This window comes from Anguilla anguilla, chromosome 13, assembly GCF_013347855.1.
Source record: "Anguilla anguilla isolate fAngAng1 chromosome 13, fAngAng1.pri, whole genome shotgun sequence".
NCBI lineage: Eukaryota > Metazoa > Chordata > Actinopteri > Anguilliformes > Anguillidae > Anguilla > Anguilla anguilla.
Genome location: NC_049213.1, coordinates 7148121 through 7171317, shown reverse-complemented (window position 1 = coordinate 7171317; position 23197 = coordinate 7148121). Strand labels below are relative to the sequence as shown.

The 23197-nt window shown below is 47.8% G+C and overlaps 1 protein-coding gene across 17 annotated transcripts in view; it reads left to right on the top strand.

Annotated features, from left to right (window-relative positions):
• Positions 1-23197, top strand: part of ptprt (protein tyrosine phosphatase receptor type T) — a 297385-nt gene that overhangs the window by 248455 nt on the left and 25733 nt on the right. For 11 of the 17 annotated variants that reach the window (XM_035389554.1, XM_035389555.1, XM_035389553.1 and 8 more), the window contains 7 exons: positions 1643-1730; positions 11930-12015; positions 13435-13471; positions 13745-13842; positions 14883-14999; positions 16713-16867; positions 22971-23106. In XM_035389554.1, the coding sequence (XP_035245445.1) occupies positions 1643-1730; positions 11930-12015; positions 13435-13471; positions 13745-13842; positions 14883-14999; positions 16713-16867; positions 22971-23106 (717 nt within the window). The remainder of the gene's footprint in view (positions 1-1642; positions 1731-11929; positions 12016-13434; positions 13472-13744; positions 13843-14882; positions 15000-16712; positions 16868-22970; positions 23107-23197) is intronic. The other 6 variants (XM_035389558.1, XM_035389556.1, XM_035389559.1 and 3 more) reach the window with 2 other exon arrangements.

The following is a 23197-nucleotide window of genomic DNA, read 5'->3' as shown; positions in this document are numbered from 1 at the left end:
TCAACTTTCTTGCCGCAGGCCGCTGCGTTTTTTTTCGGCACCCCATGCAGTCAACCACTGCCGCCGCCTAAACGCACTACCCCCATTCAAATGAATGGGAAGGCTGCCGTTTTTGCCGCACAACCCTTTGGCAAGCTGATCAGGTATGAATGCGGCCTAAGGCTACAGTCGTGTGTCACCATTTTGTTTCAGTAGTCATTCACAGTGCCGTAGTTTACAAGTTTGATCCATCCTGCAGCATTGTTTCATTGTATGTTAATCAAGAGTAAAAATGTTCTGGGACTTACGATCACTGATAATAACAGACTGCATTTTGCACCTTTAATCTGTGTGAGCTCAAAGCACTTTACAGGCTGGGGGGAGGCATCAATTCCCTCTCCCCCCCCCCCCCCCCCCCCCCCCCCCCCCCAGTGTGTAGCCCCCATCTGGGTGATGCACGGCAGCCATTTTGGACCAGAAGGCTCAGCACAGGCTAGCTGAAGAGGGAGGGGGATTAATTAAAGGCAGAGAAACTGGGGATTATTGGGGGGTCCAGACAGTGAAAGCTTTTTTGGGATTTTTATTTCAGACGCCTGGGACCCCCACCCCCACCCCCACCACTCTGGGTGATGCGTGCTGTGGGATCTTTATTGGCCACAGTCTGGTCCTGAGTTTTAGATATTTTAGTATCTCAGTTTATCATCTCGGCTGACTCTAATGAGACCTTCATTGCTCTGTTTCCATTGGCTGTTTCAAGCGAGCTCAGTCAGATTTGTCCCCAAGGACAGGTCTGTTTTAAGGCTCAGCTGTAAAATGTTGCTTGGAATCTGACAATTTCAACTTTGCTCTGCAGTTTCTGTATGGTATGCAGTATTTACAGAAATAAAAGGATCTTCAAGGCCATCTACGCCAGTCTAGGGAGGTGAAGCGTAAGTTTCGGGAATGACTTCTGTTTCACCTCCCTATAGCTGAGTACAGCTACTGGAGGTCTGGGTAAAAAAAATCTAAATAAAAGGCCCAATTTAAATGCATTGTTTGGATAGGATCGGTGTGTGTGTGCGTGTGTGCATTTGCGTATGTATGATCTCAACTCATTTGTCATGTCAGAATAAAATCACAGACTAAACACACAAAATGGATGAGGGTCACATGACATGAGTGTGGACTAAAAGTTAAGGATTGTGTGGTGCTGGTTTTGTATTTCATTCCTGGTTTAATATGTGTTGTCCTGTGAGGTCATAGCTGTAGCAGCACCAGTCAGGGCACTGTGTTTCAGATGGACTGTGATGTCATTGCAGAATGTGTGTGGTGAATGTGATGTCATTGCAGAATGAGTGTGTTGCCATTGAAGAATGTGCGACAGGTGTGATGTCATTGCAGAACGATTGACAGGTATGATGTCATTGCTGTACGTGTGATGGGTATGATATCATAGCAGAACGCTTGACAGGTGTGATGTCATTGCTGTACGTGTGATGGGTATGATGTCATAGCAGAATGCTTGACAGGTGTGATGTCATTGCAGAATGAGTGTGTTGCCATTGAAGAATGTGCGACAGGTGTGATGTCATTGCAGAACGATTGACAGGTATGATGTCATTGCTGTACGTGTGATGGGTATGATATCATAGCAGAATGCTTGACAGGTGTGATGTCATTGCAGGGGCTGGCAGAAGGACAGACGGCTCCCTGGGACACTGCAAAAAAAGATGAAAATCGTAACAAGAACCGATATGGAAATATCATCGCTTGTGAGTACTGCATATACACAGAAACGTACACACACACACAGACGCACACACACACAGACACACACAACCATTTGTGGCACAGATAGTCTCATTTAAGGAGCCCCTGGTAGCACATCTAAAGCCTGGGTTTTAACTCAAGCAGTAGGTACAGTACAGACAGGCTCTGCTTTCAGCAGCAGTACAGACACGCTCTGCTTTCAGCAGCAGTACAGACACGCTGTGCTTTCAGCAGCAGTACACACAGGCTCTTCTTTCCGCAGCAGTACAGACACGCTGTGCTTTCCGCAGCAGTACAGACACGCTGTGCTTTCAGCAGCAGTACAGACAGGCTGTGCTTTCAGCAGCAGTACAGACACGCTGTGCTTTCAGCAGCAGTACAGACAGGCTGTGCTTTCAGCAGCAGTACAGACAGGCTCTACATTCAGCAGCAGTACAGACACACTCTGCTTTCAACAGCAGTACAGACATGTTCTGTTTTCAGTAGCAGTACAGACACGCTCTGCATTCCACGGCAGTACAGACAGGTTCTGTTTTCAGTAGCAGTACAGACACGCTCTGCATTCCACGGCAGTACAGACATGTTCTGTTTTCAGTAGCAGTACAGACACTCTATCTGCCGTCACCGCAGGAGGCCACAGCTCTGGAGATGAGATCTCTCTCACGCAGCATCCTGCAGATCTTTAGCTCACTCAGGAGGCTCTAAAGAAACTTTTCAGGGGAAAAAAAATAAAATGAAATAAAACTTTATCTGAGTGTAATATGGTGCATGTCTGGAGGATGAACTCCTTTTCAGCGAAGCTTTATTATTGAGCTTCAGGAGGCCGGGGCTGTGGTCTGAGGCTAATACACACCCAGGTCACCCGAGGGTTCTTGCATTCTGTTTGCCTTCAATTTCCAAGGCCGAGACACTGCTCCCAGATACATTTCTCAGAGTAACCAGGGCAGAGTTTGGCAGAGAGAGGAATGCTCAGAACGGCCAACGTGCTGCGGCTTAGTGTGATGTAAAACGCTAAGAGAAGCTTTAAGATTTACATTTTTAAAATGTTGCAGTGTGTTTGTGCTCTGTCTCTTTGTCATCCAGATGATTATATGTCTCCGAAAAGACGTTTTGTTTTCCAAACATCCGTCAGAATTGAAACTATTCCCAGTCATGATTTGACTTGTGACAGACATGCCACTGCTGTAATACGGGAGCGGTGTGTATTAAGAGAGAAATTCAAAAGTTTATTTGAGCCAAAATGTCGGCCATTTTATTTTTTCGTCCTGCATAACCTTCTTACATTTCGGCACACATTCAGCTAAGGCCTTGGAAGCTAAAGAACTTCTAAGCTATTAGTGAGTGGCAGTGAGATGTTTTAATGAAATTAAAACGCAATGCTACCACAATCATTATGACAAAAAGCGCATTAGCTGTGGTCCTTCGGTTACTATGGGAACTGGACCTCGGCATAACACGATCCGCTCAGAAGCTCTACGGGAGGCAGGTAATTGGACGTCTCACAAAGCCCGCGCAGAACCGTATTTTTTAGACGCGAACCGGTGAAATCAAACAGGATTACGCGCAGGGTTCATGCCCGTGTCCTTTGGCTTGCTCTCTCGCCAGTCTGTTTTATGAAATTGTCTTATCGGTGACTCACACAGGTAGTAGCCTTTTGCCAGGTTGCGTGTTTTTATTGCGGGTGGAAAACGAACGAGGTCACGGTCTCGGCCTCCGCTGGTTTTGACTGTGTCAAAGAGAGGGAACGTTTGGCGGAAGACGCAGGTGGCTGGCGCGGTCGGCGGTGGGGGCGGGAAGGCGAAAACTACCGTTTTTTCGGTAGTCTGCCAGGAGAGACCGGCGCCGCGTTCCGAAACGAAGCCGCGGGGGTTTCGCCGATATTGGCCACGTGCCGGCAAGAGGCTAAAGCATTTCCTCTTCTGCCTGAGAATGATAATAAAAAATAAAAAACACTGGTAAACCACTCTTTAATTAACATGGTTTTGTTCAGGAACAGTGTGTGGGGGGGGGGGGGGGGGAGAGATATCGATTGTTTTGAAGTTTTATTTCCATTTCTTTAACCAATTTTATCCCCTGGTCAAGGGGAAGCAGAACTAGAAAGGCAGAAGATACTCCGGTGGCATCGTCACTAGTGCTAGTTTAGACATCACTGGCATCCCTCAATTAAACCCGGGTACGTTGGGTATGGGGCTATAAAGCCTTCTATAAATACTGTGGTGGCTAATGCAAGTAGCTCTACTCCTACACTGAATGTGCATTAGGAAAAGGACTGAGTTCTCTTCCTAATTGCGGTTGCGGTATCAAATCGCGGAATAAAAACAATTAGCCTATTGGAGATCCTGGAAGGTCTGAGGATAAGACGCTGAGCCGTTTAGTCAAAGCAGGTCCATTATCCGTCCCACACTGTTTTCTTAATTTCAGTGGAATGCGGGTAAATCTGTCTCATAGTGAGAGCTTACTGACAGGCGCGAAGCTTCTGGCCCTAATAGGCCAACCGCAGTCAGAGAGTAGTCCGAGTAGGTTCTCAACCCCTAATTCTGGGTTTCGCAACCAGTTCATTTGTGATACGCCTTTTTTTTTTTTCCACTGGCCCCAGAGCACCGTGTTCAGGCGACCGCGTCCCTTTTAAAATGAAATTGGTACCTGCCCACGCTCGTTCTTTAATTGATTTTTTTTTTTTTTTTTTTTTTAAAGAGGTGATGTTAGGGGTAGCCGTGAAACAGCATCGACGTCCACTGGCCCCGGTGGAGAAGTTCGTCGCGAACGCGCTTGTTATGACTCACTAAGCTTTAATCAATACCGCCTCTCATTCGCCGTCCTCGGGCTATCAGACCCCCCCCCCCCCAAAACACCACATCTGAATTAATTACCTGGGACAATTTATGGAATTAAAATGAAAAAGACAGGAAAGTGCTTGGGATTACAGACATCTGTCTCACTGTTCTCCTTCAGTGTTTTTTTTTTTTTTTTTTGCCGGCTATGTAAACATAAACTCTCCCATATGCTCATTCATAATTCATAGTTCAGCAGACTGCTCCCAAAAATAAACAGACTTATTGCCCAGCATTTACATATCACGGGGAAGGAGATTCAGCGGCAAATTGTAAAGCTTTGCTTTCAACACTATTGTTCAGACTGTTCCTTTCAATTTATTTCTGTCAAGGTTACTTATTTATTTGTTTGTTTGTTTGTTTATATTGTAATGACTCTGGTTTCCCTCTTTGTATCCCTCTAGTCCCAACGGCTCCTTTTCCCAATATATCATTACCAACGAAGCACCTCGGTAGATTAGAGATACCCCTTTATCTTTGAGAAATAAAAACAGTTTTGATTAATTTCAAAGGGAATATGGCAGATTCATGGTGGCTTTCTTATTAAAATTTTATTGAATTGTAGAGTAAGGGTATGTGGAGTTTGCCCTCAAGAGTGTTTCTTGGGGAGTGGAGATTTCCCTCGAGATTGCATTGTAGAGTGAGGGTGTGTGGAGTTTGCCCTCTAGAGTGTTTCTGGGTGTGTGGGGTTTGCCCTTGAGGGTGTTTCTGGGGGTGCGGAAAAACCGTTGAGATATCTTTGTAAACAGCTTTGTAATCAGGAAGTTTTATTCGAAGAGGAGAAGTGATGCTGTATCAATCACAGATAACCATGTTGGAACGGCATTGTCACACATCAGTGTGACACCCCTGGGAGGGAGAACGCCGGGGAACACCGTTGTCTGACGCATGGAGAGAGAGAGAGAGAGAGAGAGAGAGAGCGCACCCACACAAACATGAAATAAAATAAATGCCATCTTCACTCTTCCCCCGCACGGGTTCCAGGCAAAAACAATTAACTAAAACAACAAACTAAAATAACAAAGACAAAAGAAAGCAAAACTTTTCAGTTCACCACTCCAGATTCTCACTTGGCCAGCTCCTACCACTTTCCAGTGACGGATTCACTTATCTCCGTCTTTTTAAAAGAAACTAAACTGAAATTAAACGCAACTCAAATAAAGAAACTCGCTCTCGTGCTAGCTCTTGGTCTTGGCCCCAAACTGTGGAGAGCAGCACACCTTTAAGCACCTGGGCGGATTAGCTAACGCAACCCAGGTGCGTGTGCTCTCTCCACCAGCCGGCGCAGCCGAGACCAGTTCACCTCTCCGGCAGACCAAATGCCACAGGTATCAATCACAACTAGCTACAGTGTTAATGAATCAATCACAAGTAGCTGCAGTGTTACTATATCAATAACGGCTAGCTACATTGGTGCTGTGTCAATGACACTGCTGTGAGTTGAGATAACACTGCGGGTAGCTGTGATTGATACCACAACTTCCTCTCACTGCATCAAGAAGTTAGCAGCAGTGGTACTATATCAATCATAGCTAGCTACAGTCATGCTGCATCAATCACAGCTAGCTATAGTCCTGCTGTATCAATCAGCTAGCCACTGTGGTGCTGTATCAATCACAACTAGCTACTGTGGTATTGTATCAATCACAGCTAGCTACAGTCATGCTGTATCAATCACAGCTAATCACTGTGGTACTGTATCAATCACAGCTAGCTACAGTCATGCTGTATCAATCACAGCCAGCTACAGTTGTGCTGTATCAGTCAGCTAGCCACTGTTGTTCTGTATCAATCACAGCTAGCTACAGTCATGCTGTATCAATCGCAGCTAGCCACTGTGGACTGTGGTTCTGTATCAATCACAGCTAGCTACTGTGGTACAGTATCAATCGCAGCTAGCCACTGTGGTACAGTATCAATCACAGCTAGCCACTGTGGTACAGTATCAATCGCTGCTAGCCACTGTGGTTCTGTATCAATCACAGTTAGCGGCTGCGGTCGCAGGCACTGGGCGAGTGCAGATGTGATTCTGAATCATACGGTGTATCTATATTTTCTGCAGAACGTAAGGTCCATACAACCCGAGAGCCTTTTCTAAACGCCCATTATTCACTTCAGTGGACATGCACAGGAATCAGAAGAGCCCTTCGCCACGTGCCACGGAAGCCCCCCTCTTCCCTCCGTAGCCTCGCGTGCGCACTCCACTCATCTCCCCACCAATCGCAGCGCAGCGCTGATTCCGTCAAGGCGTCCAATGCACTGCGGCCACTTGCGCGAAGTGTCACTCGCGCGCCGCGTTTTGACAGCTTCGGCGTTAATGCGCCGAAACGTTTGGCGCGTCAGATTCGACCAGTGCTGTCGGGATAACAAGAACGGCGATTGTTCGTTTTCATTAAAAGGGACACGAGGCGCCCGTCTCTCAGAAGACGCACCGGCAGGCTCCCCCTTTCATCTGGTGCATTGTGGGTACCCGTACGCGAGCCCGCTCGCGTGCGTCAGGGAAGGGAGTTCTTCTTCTGTGTTTCTCGATTCGCGGCACGCAAGTCATGCCGCTTCGTAGGGTTCCCTTGAAGTCTTGCCGTTAAAATCCTCTGATGTGTCGACCAAAGGCAAGGCGATTAGCATTCCGCAGACGGACTCACTTCTCAGTATTTACTGGATGCTTTTTTTTTTTCCTGCCCCTAAGTTGACATAAAGAAGAGTCACGCACAGAGGCTCTGATGAAATTTTCACTGAGTAATGAAATTTCTGTATCAATGTGCCGTTAAATCCACGTTGGATTTAGTTAAAATGTTATAGCGGCAAAATTAGCAGCGCGAATCTGTGAGTTGCGACTAATAGGATCAATGTGATAGATGACTCTGCGACCTTACGGACAGAAAAGTGAAAAACAGTTGTCACGAAAATGGGAATCGCAATGTTAATCAGAAAATTCTGAATCCCCCCTGCGGGGCTATTACCTCTCTGCAAATATACTTTCCTACACCAATCCCCTCTAGATGACAGTTGTCCAAACACGAGCTTCTTGCAGCAAATGGCCAAAGTAAACATTAAGATTTTTTTTTTTTTTTTTACGAAACCTACTGTATCTCCCAGGTACACCTCGGGGAAATGGCTGCCTAATCTCAGAGCTGCGGAACAGGATTAAAGAGAGGATCAGCTCCCAGCATGCATTGCAGTGCAAACAGCGGGAGGCGGAAGCATTCTGCTCATTTGATAGCAGAACCTTCTGGAGAGTCAAGCTGCATTACCTCTTAAAGTATATAAAGCAGACTGCCAACGCAACACTTTATCGGGCTTGGATGTGCCCTGGATTACAGGTGTACTAAACACACACACACACATGCACACACACTCGCATGTGTGCACACATGTACGTGCCCACACACACATACATGCACATGTACACACACACATACGCACACAAACACATGTACATGTGCATACACATACACACACACACGCACACACACACGCGTGCGCACGCATATACACACACACGCACAAGTACACACAGACACACACACACACACACACACGTACACGCACGTACACACAATGACAGGTTTTTATCTTTGGAGCATACGTTGTAAGGACTGTGCTCTGCGATGCTCTCAGCATAAAACAGCATCCTCTTGTGCATTCAGGAGTTCAGATGAATCTTGCAGCAGATGTTTGGCTGTTGCAGGCTCAGTATCACAACAGCTTCATCTCCACACTCCAGGGCCTCTAGAGAGGCAACATGTTCCCTATGAGCTTGGTTCTCAATGCGAGAATCACGTTCAAGATTCCATATTGTCATTTCTTTCTCATTTTATCAGTAAGATTCAGTGTTAGAACAGTTCAGAGTGTCTGTTGATTGATTTCTACTGCACCAGTAAAAATCAGATAATAGACTAAGGGGCAACTGCAGACAAAAATCATTATTTAATACACTGGTCCTCATCTTAAGATCAGTTTATCTGACTCAGTTATAATGTGTCATTTGTAGAACTTTAGCCAACAACAACAACAAAAATGTTTTTACTGAACCCCGCCCTCAAATAATGATGTCACCCAAGTATAACTCCTCCCCTTTCCCCACAGTGGAGAATGGAATCTGAAATTTTGGTGGAAGCTGCTGCTGAGATGAATCTAATACAAGGCTCTGAACCTTCTGTGTCTTAACCCAAACTCCCCATGCACTTAAAAAAGCAATTTTAATTTGTTTTTCACTACCCTTATATAAAGGCTTATAACTATGGGGGCAACACACAGCAGAGATATTATAATAGCCACAGCGTGTTGTAGGCTTTTGGCAGTATAAAATAACCGAATAACTCTGCGGTCATTAAAATAATGCCTTTCCCAATTTGTGACATTTCTTAAATACGTGTCATTAAAAATCTGCCTTAAAAAATTGAGTCAAAAAGGAGAAAGGAATAAAATAGGAAATGTATCCAATCTCACACAGCTATTATATGCGGGCAGTGCCCAATGGGGGTGGACTGCACCGACTGTGGTGTGAAGTCTATTATTACTGTAAGTATTTTTGGTGAAAAATCTGTGAAATATCCACTGAAACTATTAGACAAAGTCCTTTCGATAACAATGTGTGAAACCGCTATAATTAATAGCCTCCTAATTACGGAATAATTATGAGAGATAAATATGAGAGCTCTGTCATAACACGCCGGTTTATTGCAGGCGGAGACAACGGCGCGGAGTTCATTTCGTCGTGACCTACCGCGGCTCAGACGGATTTAGCCGAGTAAATTGCGCACTGCACCGAACGCTTTGCGAGAGAGCGAGCATTCGCCCGTTCACCCGGGACTAAAGCAAATGGATGCGTAAGATGCATCGGTGATGCTCGGCATTTGCTGTAAATGGAGTCTAATGTCTGCAATATATAGAAAGGCCATTGTTCTTATTTTCGTGCATAATGCCTTTGTTATTTATTCATTTGTGTTTTGTTGTAAACTGAACCGTTGTATGTCTGCGGTAACATACTGGAACACATTTTTCATCTGATTGGCTCTGATGAAGCACAGATGCGTGAACTGGCAGAACAATTATTACGGGAGTTAGACGGCCCAGAGGTTTATTATGCATTTTGGGGAGCAGTTGTATCCGCTTTAAATACAGACGCAACTTTAATTTAGCTGAAAAGAACTTCGCTCCCACTGTTCGGCTACAAAGTGATTACTTTAACGCGCAGCTGAATGTTAAACAACAAAAAATGACACTCGCTGGTCGGTCAGAAGCAAAGCATTGGTTGCCCCCATATAACCTTAAAAAGGGGAATGTATTAAGTTCTGATATTCTGCTGAGGTCCCCTATTACATTCAAAAGCAGAGCGGTAAGGTTTTAGCTGCAAGCTTTACTGCAGATATCAGTAGGCTCAGTGACTGTGTGCTGGACTCTATGATTCGTTTTGCGAGACCCTGCCTGTAACTCTGTGTGTGAGACCCTGTGACTCTGTGTGCAGGACTCAGTGACTCTGTGTGTGAGACTCGGTGACTCTGTGAGCAGGACTCAGTGACTCAGTGTGTGAGACTCGGTGACTCTGTGAGCAGGACTCAGTTGCTCTGTGTGTGAGACTCGGTGACTCTGTGAGCAGGACTCAGTGACTGTGTGTGAGACTCAGTGGCTCTGTGTGCTGGAATCTATGATTCAGTGAGCAGGACTCTGTGATTCACTTTGTGAGACCCTGAAACCCTGTGTGTGAGATTGTGAGATTGCAAGCTCATCGCAGTGCCATGCTGTTGGAACCAGCCAGTTCCAAAAAATGCTGCCTAATTGAGTCTATGAATAAAGGGAGTGAGTCGGGGGGGGTGGGGGTAAAATTTCTGGCGAATGGGTGGGCTGCTGTGCCTGCAGTGTTTTGTGTGCAAGGCTTCCTCGTGAGAGTCGGTTTCTCCGGTCCTCGCTTGAGGGGTAAAACTGGCACACCCGGCCTCCCAGAATGCTCGGCACAAGTCAGCCGAGATGGAGAGGGAGGGGTCGGCGTCTGTGTCTGCCCGAGGCGGGCTGGCAGAAGTGAGAGATTGCCCGTTTTCCGGAAAGTTCCGAGCACAAGTCAGGGGGGGGGGGGGGCATGGAGAAGGGCATCTGCCAGGCCTCATGCCCCCAAGTCCGTCAGATTGCAAGCAAGATGCGCCGCTACGACCGATTAGCATTTCATACAGATCAAAGCAGAATGCCACCCACCGCGCGCGAGATTGATCCGTTTTTAAAAAATCCCCTCCCTTCCTGGGACTCCCCCCGCGGCCCTGTCCACTTAATTTACTCGACTACGGGGAGCCGGTATCGCACCGGGGGGAAACCGCGCCCGAGTTTGCGTGCGTCAGACTTAGGGGGAGACTGATGCTCCCCCTTAAAAGTAGTCAGGCGTTAAGATAAAGCGCGTCCTCCGCTTGCGGCAGGGAATCGGGTGCTGGGGGTTTGTGCGCGCGTGTTAGCGGCAGTGAAGGGGGGCGCGATTTCGATCCTTCCCCACTGCGTTTGCGGTTGCTGTTAGATAGTTTTTTTTTTTTTTTTGTGAATATGTTCTTATTGGGCGTTTAATAATAAAAGACACAACGGCATGACACTACACACACGTACAAATATACATATATACATTTACATAAAGAAAGAAAGAAGAAGGAAAAAAAAACACAAGGGGGGGATTCATACAATGTAGTTCACAAATTTTACAATGCAAATCCATCAATATGATGCTATTAAAAAGAGGGATGGCTCATATAAACTTTATGTAAGTACTCCCAGTTAGATAGTTTTGAACGTGACTGTTAACCACCAGTTCAGCGTTAGTGGGGGATGGTCGTGTGCTGTTGGACAGTGTGTAAATACAGTACGCCCAAAGACACAAACACACACGTTACACACAATTCAAAAAATTTAAGTGTCATGTAATTAAATGGTAGTTGTTTACATACAATTAAACTACAGAGCTACTAGTTAGGCATGTGGATGTGTACTGTTCTTGTCCTGTGAATGAGGAAATGTATCTTGAGACGTGTAGTGAATTTTGTCCTGTAAATAGGTAAATGTAACTTTAGATATGAAGTGTTTTTGTCCTGTAAATGGGTAAATGTACCTTTAGACATGTGTTTTTGTCCTGTGAATGAGTAAATGTATCTTTAGACGTATAGTGTTTTTGTCCTGTAAATAGGTAAATGTAACTTTAGACATGAAGTGTTTTTGTCCTGTAAATGGGTAAATGTATCTTTAGACATGTAGTGTTCTTGTCTTGCGAATGAGTAAATGGAACGTTAGACACGTAGTGTTTTTGTTCTGTAAATGGGTAAATGTAACTTCAGACAAGTAGTGTTTTTGTCCTGTGTATGAGTAAATGTAACTTTAGACTTGCCTTTTGTGAAAATTTGACCCCACAGATGATCACACGCGGGTGAGACTGCAGCTACTGGATGGGGACCCCCACTCAGACTACATCAACGCCAACTACATCGATGTGAGTATGAACATAAGAATACATAATAAGGAGAACAGGACATTCAGCTCATCTAGAACACAAGAACATAAGAATACATAATGAGAAGAAAATACAGCCTGTGAATTTAACTGACCTCTCACAGCAAGCCTGTCTTAGAGGAGGAAGTGTTGTGACACTAGTGTAATAATATCACACTATTTTTATTTGTGAAATAAGACATTTCATCCATGAGAGTGACCTTCGAAAGATATTTTTTGAGCAAAGGTTGAGCTGAGTTTCACTTAGTGTATATATAATGTATATGTATTTTTAATGTTAATTGGGCTCCGCCTGTATTTGTATAAAAATGACACATTTTGGCACTGAAATGTATGTAGGTAATAGGGATTAAATGCATAAGATGCAGACAGTAGACTGTGTTGTTCTTTCCTGAGTAGTGCAGTTATGTGCATTTTCCACTCACTGCAGGTGCTTTGTGAGTTGCATTAAAACACTTTTTACCCCAGTGCTTAATGCATTTTAACATGTGCGAAAGTGTTGCGGTCTTTGGTGTATTCTCCTCCAAGTGTCTTTAGTGTTTCCTTAAAAAAATGTACATTTTGTGCTTTCTCGTGGGCTTTTTTATCTGCCTTATAGCAAGGTGTCGACACTACGCCTCGTGTAGACCGTGAGTAAGGTGCGAGTAGACCGTGAGCAAGGTGTCAGTAGAGCAGCCCGCGCAGCCGGAGTGGCGGCTAAACGCGAAACGCGCGGCTTGCCGTTGGCAGACGGCGTCGGTTTGGAGCGGGCCCCTGACAGGGCCCCTGGCACGCTGGCTCCGTGTAATCTGAGAAAAACAGCCCCCCCGCCTCCCGAGCGCTAAGCGGGCCGCCCGGACGGGCGCAGGAAGGCCGTTTTTTCCTTTTCGGGCGGATGAAAAGCGCCGCGCAATGGCGTAGCCGCCGTAGCGATGCCGTCGCCGGGTCCCAGGCTCGTCGTACGGCGGGGGGCTTTATTTTTTTTTCCCAAACCGCCGGGACCGGCCCCTTTTGAAGAGACGTCGGCCGGGGCCCGCCGAGCAGCTGCGTCTGCAATCGTGTCACGAGCCCGTTTCCCGCTAATAAAACAATTAACGGGCGGACGGTGCCAGCATCCTGCAGTAAAACTGATTGCGGCACCAGGGGGGGGGTTCTGTCTCTGGGAGCTGGGCTCCGCTAACAGTTCATTTATCTCGCGGCGGCTTTAGCGCTAACGAACGCGACGTGTCAGGCACGCGCGCGTGTGCGAGGGAGCCGTCGCGTAACGACGGTGTCGCATCGTTTGTTTAAGCGACCGCGTCGTAATCGAATGTCCTGTTTGCCTAGGGTTCCCCCCTAAATCCCCCCCCCCTTCCCGGTTCCACAGGGGGGGCCTTTAATGTAAGCGCTTGTGTTTGTGTTTCCCCCCACTGCGTCCCAGGGATACCACAGACCGAGACACTACATCGCCACGCAAGGTAATTAAACGCACGGGGAGGTAAGAAGGTAGGGGCTGCGGGCAGGGGGATGGAACCAATCAGAAGCTGTCCCCAGATTAAGGGGCGGCCCGTTCATTAAAGTTAAAGGTTGAATTTAAAAAATTTAATTTAATTTTTAAATTAGGTTGTTTTTCCATCACACTGTTTATACAACATTTAAAAAAATGGAATAAAATAAATGCAGTTTATAGATGTTTATGCACCCTGAGACGTTATCTACTGGTTTGTCATGCTCCTTCTTCTCTTCCTCAGGCCCGATGCAGGAGACCGTGAGGGACTTCTGGAGGATGATTTGGCAGGAGAATTCCGGCAGTATCGTCATGGTTACCAACCTGGTGGAAGTAGGAAGGGTAGGTTGATTCTCTCGAGTTCTACGTCTGCCCCGCCCCCCATGGTAACCGGCTTCAGACAGTAAACGTGCGGTCTGAAGCTTTGTCTCTCCAAAAGGCTTCAGCACTGGTTGCGCGTGTAGACAGAAAGTGTGGTTATGCCTCCCTCTTTGGCTTCAGTCGTATCTTGTGTTCCCAGCACCACAGGGACCCCCCCCCCCCCTTCCTCCCCCAACCCCACTTCATCCTGTTTATTGGTTAAAACTACTTTTGGTGCAAACCTTTCCGACTCAATCACACCAGGAAAAGGAGACTCAATTTATTTCAAGATATTTCTGCCGGTCCTGATGCGTCTTCTAAAGGGAGTCTACATTTTTTTCCCCCCTAGTAATAATATTACCATCCAGGCATCACACTGTTTTTCATTTTCCAAAAAATGCGGACCCGTGGTGGCGCTCTCCGTGGAGGAATTATATGCGTCTGCGGCCAAATAAAGTAGCTAGCTGTCTTAAACCCGGCCTGCCCTGGAGAGCTCAGCCGCTTGGGCCCGCCGTCGACTGCTCGGATTGGGTTAATAACACGAGCAGTAGGGCCCAGCTTGTGTTAGCGACAGGCAGCCTTTATGGATGGCGCCAATCAGAAGCCAATTATGTACTCTTTTTTAAAAAAGCAAAACAGTCCAATCAGGGAATTGCAGTCGCACTATTGAGTCAATACTTCACGTCAAGCTTCTGTGAAAAATTCAGCCTGCGATTCAGTCAACTTTTTTTTTTTTTTTTTCCTTCCTTCTCGGCTCTGACTCCTAAATTGAATTCAAGTTTTTTTCGAGTTTTTTTTTTTTTTTTTTTTTTTTTACAGACACAGTTCAGCGGGTTACACAATCGCCTCGTTCGAGTCATCAAAGTGTGCTTGCACTGGAAAATAACTTTTTAAAAGCGCGGGGAGGGAAGAAAATTGGGCTGGAGTTGAGAGCTCCAATCTGGGCCAAGGTGTCCTTGGTAAAAAGTGACCGGGGTGAATTTTCTCCTCTTTCACCACCTTTTGCCTCCGCCTCTGCCCAGGTGAAATGCGTGCGGTACTGGCCCGACGAGACGGAGGTCTACGGGGACGTCAAGGTGACGCTGATCGAGACGGAGCCCCTGGCCGAGTACGTCATCCGGACCTTCACGGTTCAGAAGGTAAACTACGCCGCGTGGCCCGCGAGCCGGCCGCCGCTCCTGTCCGGGAGCGTCCGGGAGCGTTTCCTGCGCTACGGTGCGCGTTAAATAATTGAAGCTGAGCTGAGCTTAGTGTTTCGGCTGGAGCCGGTCTGATTCTGTCAGGCGGAGATAATCAAAGCAGACCCGGTGTGTGTGTGGGGGGTGGGGGGTGGGGGGTGTGGGGTGGGAGTGGTGTTCACCGATGCAGGGAAAGCTTTGTAATGAAAAACAAGGAAGCCTAAAAGCAGGAGCAGGAGTTCTGATAATTGCACAGGCTATTAAGTGCCCGTTTCGCCGTCGCACCGCGAAGCTGTTCGCCGAGACCGTACGACGGCTCGCTTTTCAGCCCGCGTCGAACCGGCCTCCGCGCCGACCTTTCCCTTGACCTCGGGGCCTCTCCGTGTATTCAGAGAGCGGCGTGAATCCCAATTACCCGCCCTGCTCCCTGCTACGCTACGCTACGCCCCGCGCCCCATCGGTGGGCTGAGGCCCGCGCGAGTCGGCGCGCTGCGGGTTTCGCCGGCTCAACGTTTTGGCCGCGCGCGTTTCCAAACAGAGAGAGAGAGAGAGCGTGTAGCGGTGTTCAGCCGCCGGGAACAGAGAGAGGGAGCAGGAAACCCGAGAAGTGCTGCTAATGATGCGGTTTGTGGGGGATTACTCTACCGCAGCGCGGCGTTACGTGTAAAAGAGTCCTCCCGCGCTGTCGGGTGAGAATCAGGCGAGCGCGAGCCCCCGGCCTCCGCGGCTCTATCGCGGTTTACCGCCGTTTGTGTAGGGTTTCAGGACGCCGCGCTGAGCGGGGAGGCGTTAGCGCCCTCGTTCGCTAGCCGCCTGGGTTTCCTGCGCATGTCCGCATGGGCAGCTGGGATTAAATCTCTCACCACCCAAAACTGCAATTAGCATGAACGGGGAGAGCGACTGGACCAGGTCTAAAGAGGGGAATTATTAGCAGAGAATAGCAGGTGAACACTGGCTCCCTAAAGTCCTCTTGCAAGGCACCCATTGATTTTTGTGTGTGATGGGGGCGTCAGTGTAGTATAATGGCTAATGAGTTGGTCTTGTAACCTAAAGGTCGCAGGTTTGATTCCCCGGTAGGACGCTGCCGTTGTACCCTTGAGCTAGGTACTTAACCTGCATTGCTCCAGTATGTATCCAGCTGTATAATTGGATGCAATGTAATACGCTCTGGATAAGAGTGTCTGCTAAAAGCCTGCAATGTAATGTATGCTCTGGCTGTGCTTAGTTCCAATGTGAATATCTTCTTTTTTTTTGTAGGATCTGTATGCAGATACTTTATAAGGAAAGAGTGTTTGAAAACCTGTGGTTTATTTTCCTGTTTATTTTTAACACCACAGCAGGGGAAATTAATTAGTCTCCTTGTGGCCAAAGCATGCTGACTCATCCTGCATTTCTCAATTTCAAATTATGATTTAATTTTACTAAAAATATTTTTATATCATAATCAGTGTTGTGCAAAGGCCTTGTACTCCCACTTTGAGTGAGTGTTTCTGAGTGTTTCTGTGTGAGTGTCCTCAACACATTGGTGTATGTGTGTGCATGTGAATGTGTGTGTGTATGTCCTCCTTAAAACATTGGTGTGTGTGTGCATGTGTGTGCAAATGTCCTCCTTAATTCATTGTTGTATGGGCACAATTGTACACGTTGGTATTGAACCCGTGTGCTTTCTCTCAGAAGGGCCACCACGAGATCCGGGAGATTCGGCAGTTCCATTTCACCAGCTGGCCGGACCACGGGGTGCCCTGCTACGCCACCGGCCTTTTGGGGTTCGTCCGCCAAGTCAAGTTCCTCAACCCCCCTGACGCCGGACCCATCGTGGTCCATTGCAGGTACTGATACTGGCTCAATATAAATCAATATGGATACCGACAGCGTATCATTGTAGGTTGAGACAGTGGATCATTACACAGTAGGTTGTGCTAGTGGATCATTGCAGGTTCTGTTATTGGATCATTGCAGGTTCTGTTATTGGATCATTGCAGGTTCTGTTATTGGATCATTTCAGGTTCTGATAGTGGATCATTGTAGTTTGTGAGAGTGGATCATTCTAGGTTGTGAGAGTGGATCATTCTAGGTTGTGAGAGTGGGTCATTGTAGGCTGTGATAGTGGATCATTGTTGATTCTGATAGTGGATCATTGTAGGTTGTGAGAGTGGATCATTCTAGGTTGTGAGAGTGGATCATTCTAGGTTGTGAGAGTGGATCGTTGTAGGCTGTGATAGTGGATCATTGTTGATTCTGATAGTGGATCATTGCAGGTTGTGAGAGGGGATCATTCTTGGTTATAATGGTGGATCATTGCAGGTTCTGTTAGTGGATCATTGCAGGTTGTGATAGTGGATCATTGTTGGTTCTGATAGTGGATCTTTGCAGGTTGTGATAGTGGATCATTGTAGGTTGTGATAGTGGATCATTGTTGGTTCTGATAGTGGATCATTGCAGGTTGGTATAGTGGATCATTGCAGGTGGAATAAGCAGGTCATTGCTGGTACAGGAAGCAGCAGGAAGAGTGGATCATTGATTGGAGGCTGAAAGAGAGAGCAGAGAGGTCAGAACACAGCACACGGCCTCTAGCTGGAGAACACTTAATTCAACACTCATAATCACAGCAATCCATATCACGACGCATAAACAAAATTTATTAAATGCGTGCACTGCATTAGAGCAGCTCATTAGCATTTAGAACCAACTGTCAGTGCGTGGTGTGGGCAGATGCCTTCAGAGCAAGGTTAATAAACACTAAATCATATTTTTATTTATTTATTTTTAAGAATTAAAATGTACTTTTTTTGTAAGAATACTTGGCATTATTAAGAGCACTTGTGACACACTCTTTACCTTTCAATTTGGTATTGGCAGGTAACTAGAAAAGGGGAGAAGATGCTGTTTCTGCATTCTCAGTATGTGAGAGTTATAGTGTGTGCGTACCTGCTGTAGCACAGAGAAACAGAGGTGACACTGTCTGTGACTTTGGCCTGTGAGGGCAGTCTTCTGACAAATGTATGACTGAATTAATGAATGAATGAATGAATGAATGGATGAATGCTTTATTGATCCTTACAGGAATGTGTTTCTTGCATGACGCACGGAACAAACAATGAATAACACTGACAGCGCAATAAGGCAGCAGCGATGACATTGACTTCACATCAAAACAAACCAACAATGAGGAGTATCAACATTTCATAAGAAACATAAATTAACGATGACAATAAATAAATAACTGCCCTTGTGGCTCCGTGCGGTCTTGGGGGGGGGGGGGGGGGGGGGGCGGTTAATGTTGTTTGTTTTGTAAACTGAGGGAAGCTGTAATGAAAGTCTCTGGTGTTCTGGCTGTCCTGTACATATGCAATCCCAAACCCTTCCCTGGTGGAGCAGCAGAGAAATGTCCTTAATATTGTCATCACTTTTCTGAATGGTTCTGTGATTGAAGATGGCTTGAATGTCCAGCCTTTTTACCTCCAATTTTAAGCTGTAGATTTTGATATTTTTTTTGATATTTTATTTCTGCTGAGAGTGAACTGTATCTGGCAAGTAATCCTGAGGTTATTGTGCTTTCGATGAATGTTTGGTAAAATCTGAAGAGGGTGTTATTGCCGACAGGATGTTTTCTTAGTTTACGGAGTGAATGCAGCCGTTGCTGACCTTTGCTGAATGTTTCCTGTAAGCTTCGGCTTATTGTTAGTGAATGTTCCAAGATACCTGGGCACCTCAACTGAATTATTTGCTGTTTCAGCCACCTCTGAAGTCTACTATCATTTCTTTAGCTTTTGTGGTGGTTTAAGATTTAAGATTTCATTAGCTCCATTCTGAAACCCTTCTTCCCCGTATCCTGTAACGGTCCTCGGTGCGGGGGTAGGACAGGAGCCCTACGACAGCCGTGTCACCCGAGAATTTGACAAAGTGACAGTTTGACGAGGAACACTTTATGGTGAATTAGGCTGGGTAACCGAGGCAACCCCACGGGAGGCCCGTGTTGATGATAACGAGGAAGAGAAGGCTTTTGTTGACGGACTGGGCGCGGTTAGCGGGGAAAGCGCCTATCCACCGTACTAACGTACTGCTCACGGTCCTGCCCTCGAGCGTTTGTAGCGTGAGATAGGGGGTTCACCGCATCGAACGCGGAGGCTAAGTCCACGAACAGAATGCGCACGCGTGCGTTCTGTTCGTCTGCGTGCGAGAAAGAGAGGTGCGGCTTCGACGCCACGCTTCGCCTTGCGGGCGAACTCCAGCGGATCTTGTCGGTCACACGTTTCCTTAATTAGGGGGGACAGCACAATTCCCCATCCAAGCTTTTTTATTAAAAGCGAGGTCAGGGCAGTTCTGGTCTATAGTCGTTAGGGGTACTCGTAGGGGTTTGTGTATTCGGGTAGGGTGATCGTTGTGGATGAATTCCACGTAGGCTGGCTGCGGTACGGGTTGAGATGCACCGGTTCTGTGGGATTTGGTGTGGCGAGCCTGTCAGAACCGTCGAACCCCTCAGGCGCAGAGCTTGCAGAAGGCTGTTGCGCTCAACCAGGTGCGCCTCTTAATTAAATCTGTCGTTCCTCGGCGAAGGTTTCGTCGTTGTCGCCGCTGATTTCTCTCCCGCCGCGTGATGTGTTCCCATTGATCAGCGTTCGCGCTCCTCGCCAAGTCCGTCGAAGAGTATTCCCGTGAAATTTACTTAAAATTTTATCTGTACGCTCCTCTTTACATTTTAGCGTAAGCTGTTCTGATTCCCCCTGTGCTAAGCTCACCCCCCCCCCCACTTGCCTGGTTACATGGTTGTCCTGAACCGTTCTAATTGAGCAATTAAAACCTTCAATACGCGACGCATCATTGGCTATCGATTCTTCCCGCTGGCATTCCATTAAGCCTGACAGACAGCTGTCTCTGTATTCACACGTGCATTTTGTCAACGAATGAAGCTCTGCGAACTGTTTAGTAAGTGAACGTGTGTTTGCAAACAGGCTAGTGCTGTGGGCAGGGGGGCCTTGACCCCTTTCTTTTCCCGTTTTCGTCCCTTGCAGTCCATTGTGATGACAACAGACATCAGTCCGTTCTCTGCATACGTGAGGTTAAGAAGTGAGAATTACAGCATTGCGGTAATCCACCAACGCTGTGACAAGTCTCCAGGTGCATTCAGAAGGCGCCAGGTGCAATGCAGCAGCTATAAATCCATTACAATCCACATGCATTGTAGCAGCTCTCAACTAAGACAGCTACACTCACAATTATACAAACATAGCAAAAACAAACACGTGCTGCCATGCATTAGTCGCCACAGAGCAGCGCCATCTTGGAAATTACATGATTTCCTTTCATGTACACTTTATTTTAGTGTGGCTTTCACAGCTTACAAAACTTTTCACCCCGGAATGCTTTTATACAGCTGTACATTTACTGAAGTGATTTAGGATAAGTACAGTGCTCAAGGCTGCAAGGGCAGTGCCTCACCTGGGAGTTGAACCTGCAACCTCTGAGCCATGGTCCGAGTTTCCTAACCTACACTGCCGCCCTATTAGCGTCTGGGTCGTTGATTAGCATTCATACTGTCTGAACCAGCTCATGACCTGCCTCGTTTATCTGCACTCTGCATGGTGTAAGCAGCCCGTGCACAGGCCTGTCACTTTGTGCAACTGTGTTGGTAAGATTTAGGCAATTATTTAGCTTTAAGGTGCCTATTGAGTTTACACGCACACACACACATGCACACACACAGGCTTGCACACACACACACACATATACACGCGCATGCACACACACATACAGACACAGACACACACACGCAGTGAAAGTATTCTTCTCCTTCAGAAATATTACACTGGTGAAGCAGTAAGTCTATGGAAGCCCTAAATAGACTTTGACTCATATCTCTTAATCATTTAACTTTGTTGAAAACATCCATTAAAGTTCTTCTACATTTTCTTTCTTTAACTTTTCGACAAAAATGCAGTTTTGATTTGCTTTGCCTTTGAACCCATTTCCCACAAATGGTTTTAGTGTCAGTGACCAGCTGTCCACACTTGCAGCAATTAGCAGTCCTCTGATATTAGCTGTCAGTTTATAATTCAGTCTATTAACAATGTGACCTCTTTTTAAAGAGAATTATTTTCCGTATAGCACATCTCAGAAAAATGAAAGCGCTAATTGACCTGACTGGTTAAAAAGTCCCGGGTTGGCAAATTTATTCTTTGTGGCACGCAGCCATTTCTGACACCGCGAGACCTTAATCCTTCAGTAGATGTGAAATGTGTCTAATTAAGAATAATTAGCGGGTCCTTACAATGCAGGGGTTGCAGTTATGGCTGGAAGGACAGCCAGCAGCCGCCGAGGTGGATCAGGGGAGCTGAGTTTGAGGCTGTAATGGACGCTTTAGCTTCCGTATTCTCAGGGCTGAGGCTGGCCCCTGTGGGGGGGGGGGGGTGGGGCGGAGGAGGATGAGGTGGGTACTGCTACTGCTTCTGAGGGCAAGTGAAGCCGCTCACCTCAGAGGGGCAGGGCAGAGACCCAAACACTGGACAGGAAGGAGCTCAGAAACTGCCCCTATAATAGCGAGCGGCCATTTTACCTCTCTTCCTTGCTTTGCTTTTGGCTCCGGATTGAGAGGGCAAATCAGATGCGACGAGCACATCTTTAACCAGGAAATAGCAGGTCTGCTCCGACACGCTCAGCCTGCTCCTCTCTCCTGAATTCCAGAGGGGGGGGGGCACTCTGCTCCTCTCTCCTGAACTTTGGGGTGCTGGGAGAGAGAGAGAGAGAGAGAGAGAGAGCGGGTGAGAGAGAGAGAGAGAGAGAGAGGGAGAGCGCTAAAGGCTCACCCCGCCTCGCCGCTCTGTCCATAAGCCTTCAGAGCGTCTTCACGAAGACGGAGGCGCGGCGCGAGTCCGCTCACACCGCTAAAGACGGACGGCCGCGCGTGACATTTCCCCAGGAAAGCGCGGGCGAACATACGCGTCGATACACCCCCACCACAAACAGCCAATCGCGTGCCCGACGCACGTGATGACTCATCGCGGCCGCCGCCGCGCCGTTAAAACCAGGCGACTCCAAACGTCGCGGGTCGCTCTCAAACGACGAGCGGCCCTCTCTCTCTCCGGTCCGGAGCCCGCCGGGCGTTTGACGGAGAGAGAGAGAGGGCGCTGGGGGCCTTTTTTTCCCCCCCAGCTCGGGGAGCTGGAGCCTGGCGCAGGACGGGAGACGATGCAGACGAAGTCCGGCAGACGAGTCTCGTCTCTGGGGGCCCCCCCTGCGGAGCGAAGTTTCTGACAGGCCCCGCAAAGTCGTTTCTAATTTCCTCCGGCGTTACCCCCCCCCCCCCCCCCCCCCCGCAGGGCCGCGCCGGCCGACCGGCGGAGCCATTAATCACGGGGACTGACAGGCGATCTGCCCGGCGGCGGCGGGAGCGGCGGGAACGCCAGAGCTGTCGGGGGGGGGGGGGGGGGGGCTGTCTGAGATATGACTCCTCCTACTCCCCCTACTCCCCCCCCTCCCCCCCAATTACAGCTCCCTGCAGGATGACCCCCCCCCCCCCCCCCAATAGGACTCCCTCAAGTGCGCTGCATGTTTCCCTAACACCCGGCAGCAGGGTCAGGACGGCTGCGGCAGCCTGCGGCCCTGTCACTCTCGCCTGTGCTGTGTGTGTGTGTGTGTGTGTGTGTGCGTGTGTGTATACGTCATGTGTGCGTGAGTGTGTGCATGTGTATGTCTGTGTAAATGCTTGTGTGTATGTGCGTTTGTGTATATTTGTGTATGTGTGTGCACGCACCTGTGCGTGTGGGTGTGTGTGTGTGTGTCTCTGTGTATGTCTGTGTGTGCGCATGCCCACATGTAGGTGTGTGTGTGCGTCTTTTTCCTGTAGGACCTGCAACTCTCTCATTCTCCATCTCATTAATAACTAATGCCCACTCTTCTCTCTCTCTCTCTCTCTCTCTCTCCCTCTCTTCCTAGTGCTGGCGCAGGCAGAACGGGCTGCTTCATCGCAGTGGACATCATGCTGGACATGGCGGAGAACGAGGGAGTGGTGGACATCTTCAACTGCATCCGAGAGCTGCGCTCACAGAGGGTCAACATGGTGCAGACCGAGGTGGGTATGGCTGCACTGAGTTCCCATGGTGCATCACGATGTGAGTGTGGTCACAGAGGGTTGCCATGGCACAGACAGAGGTGGGTGTGGT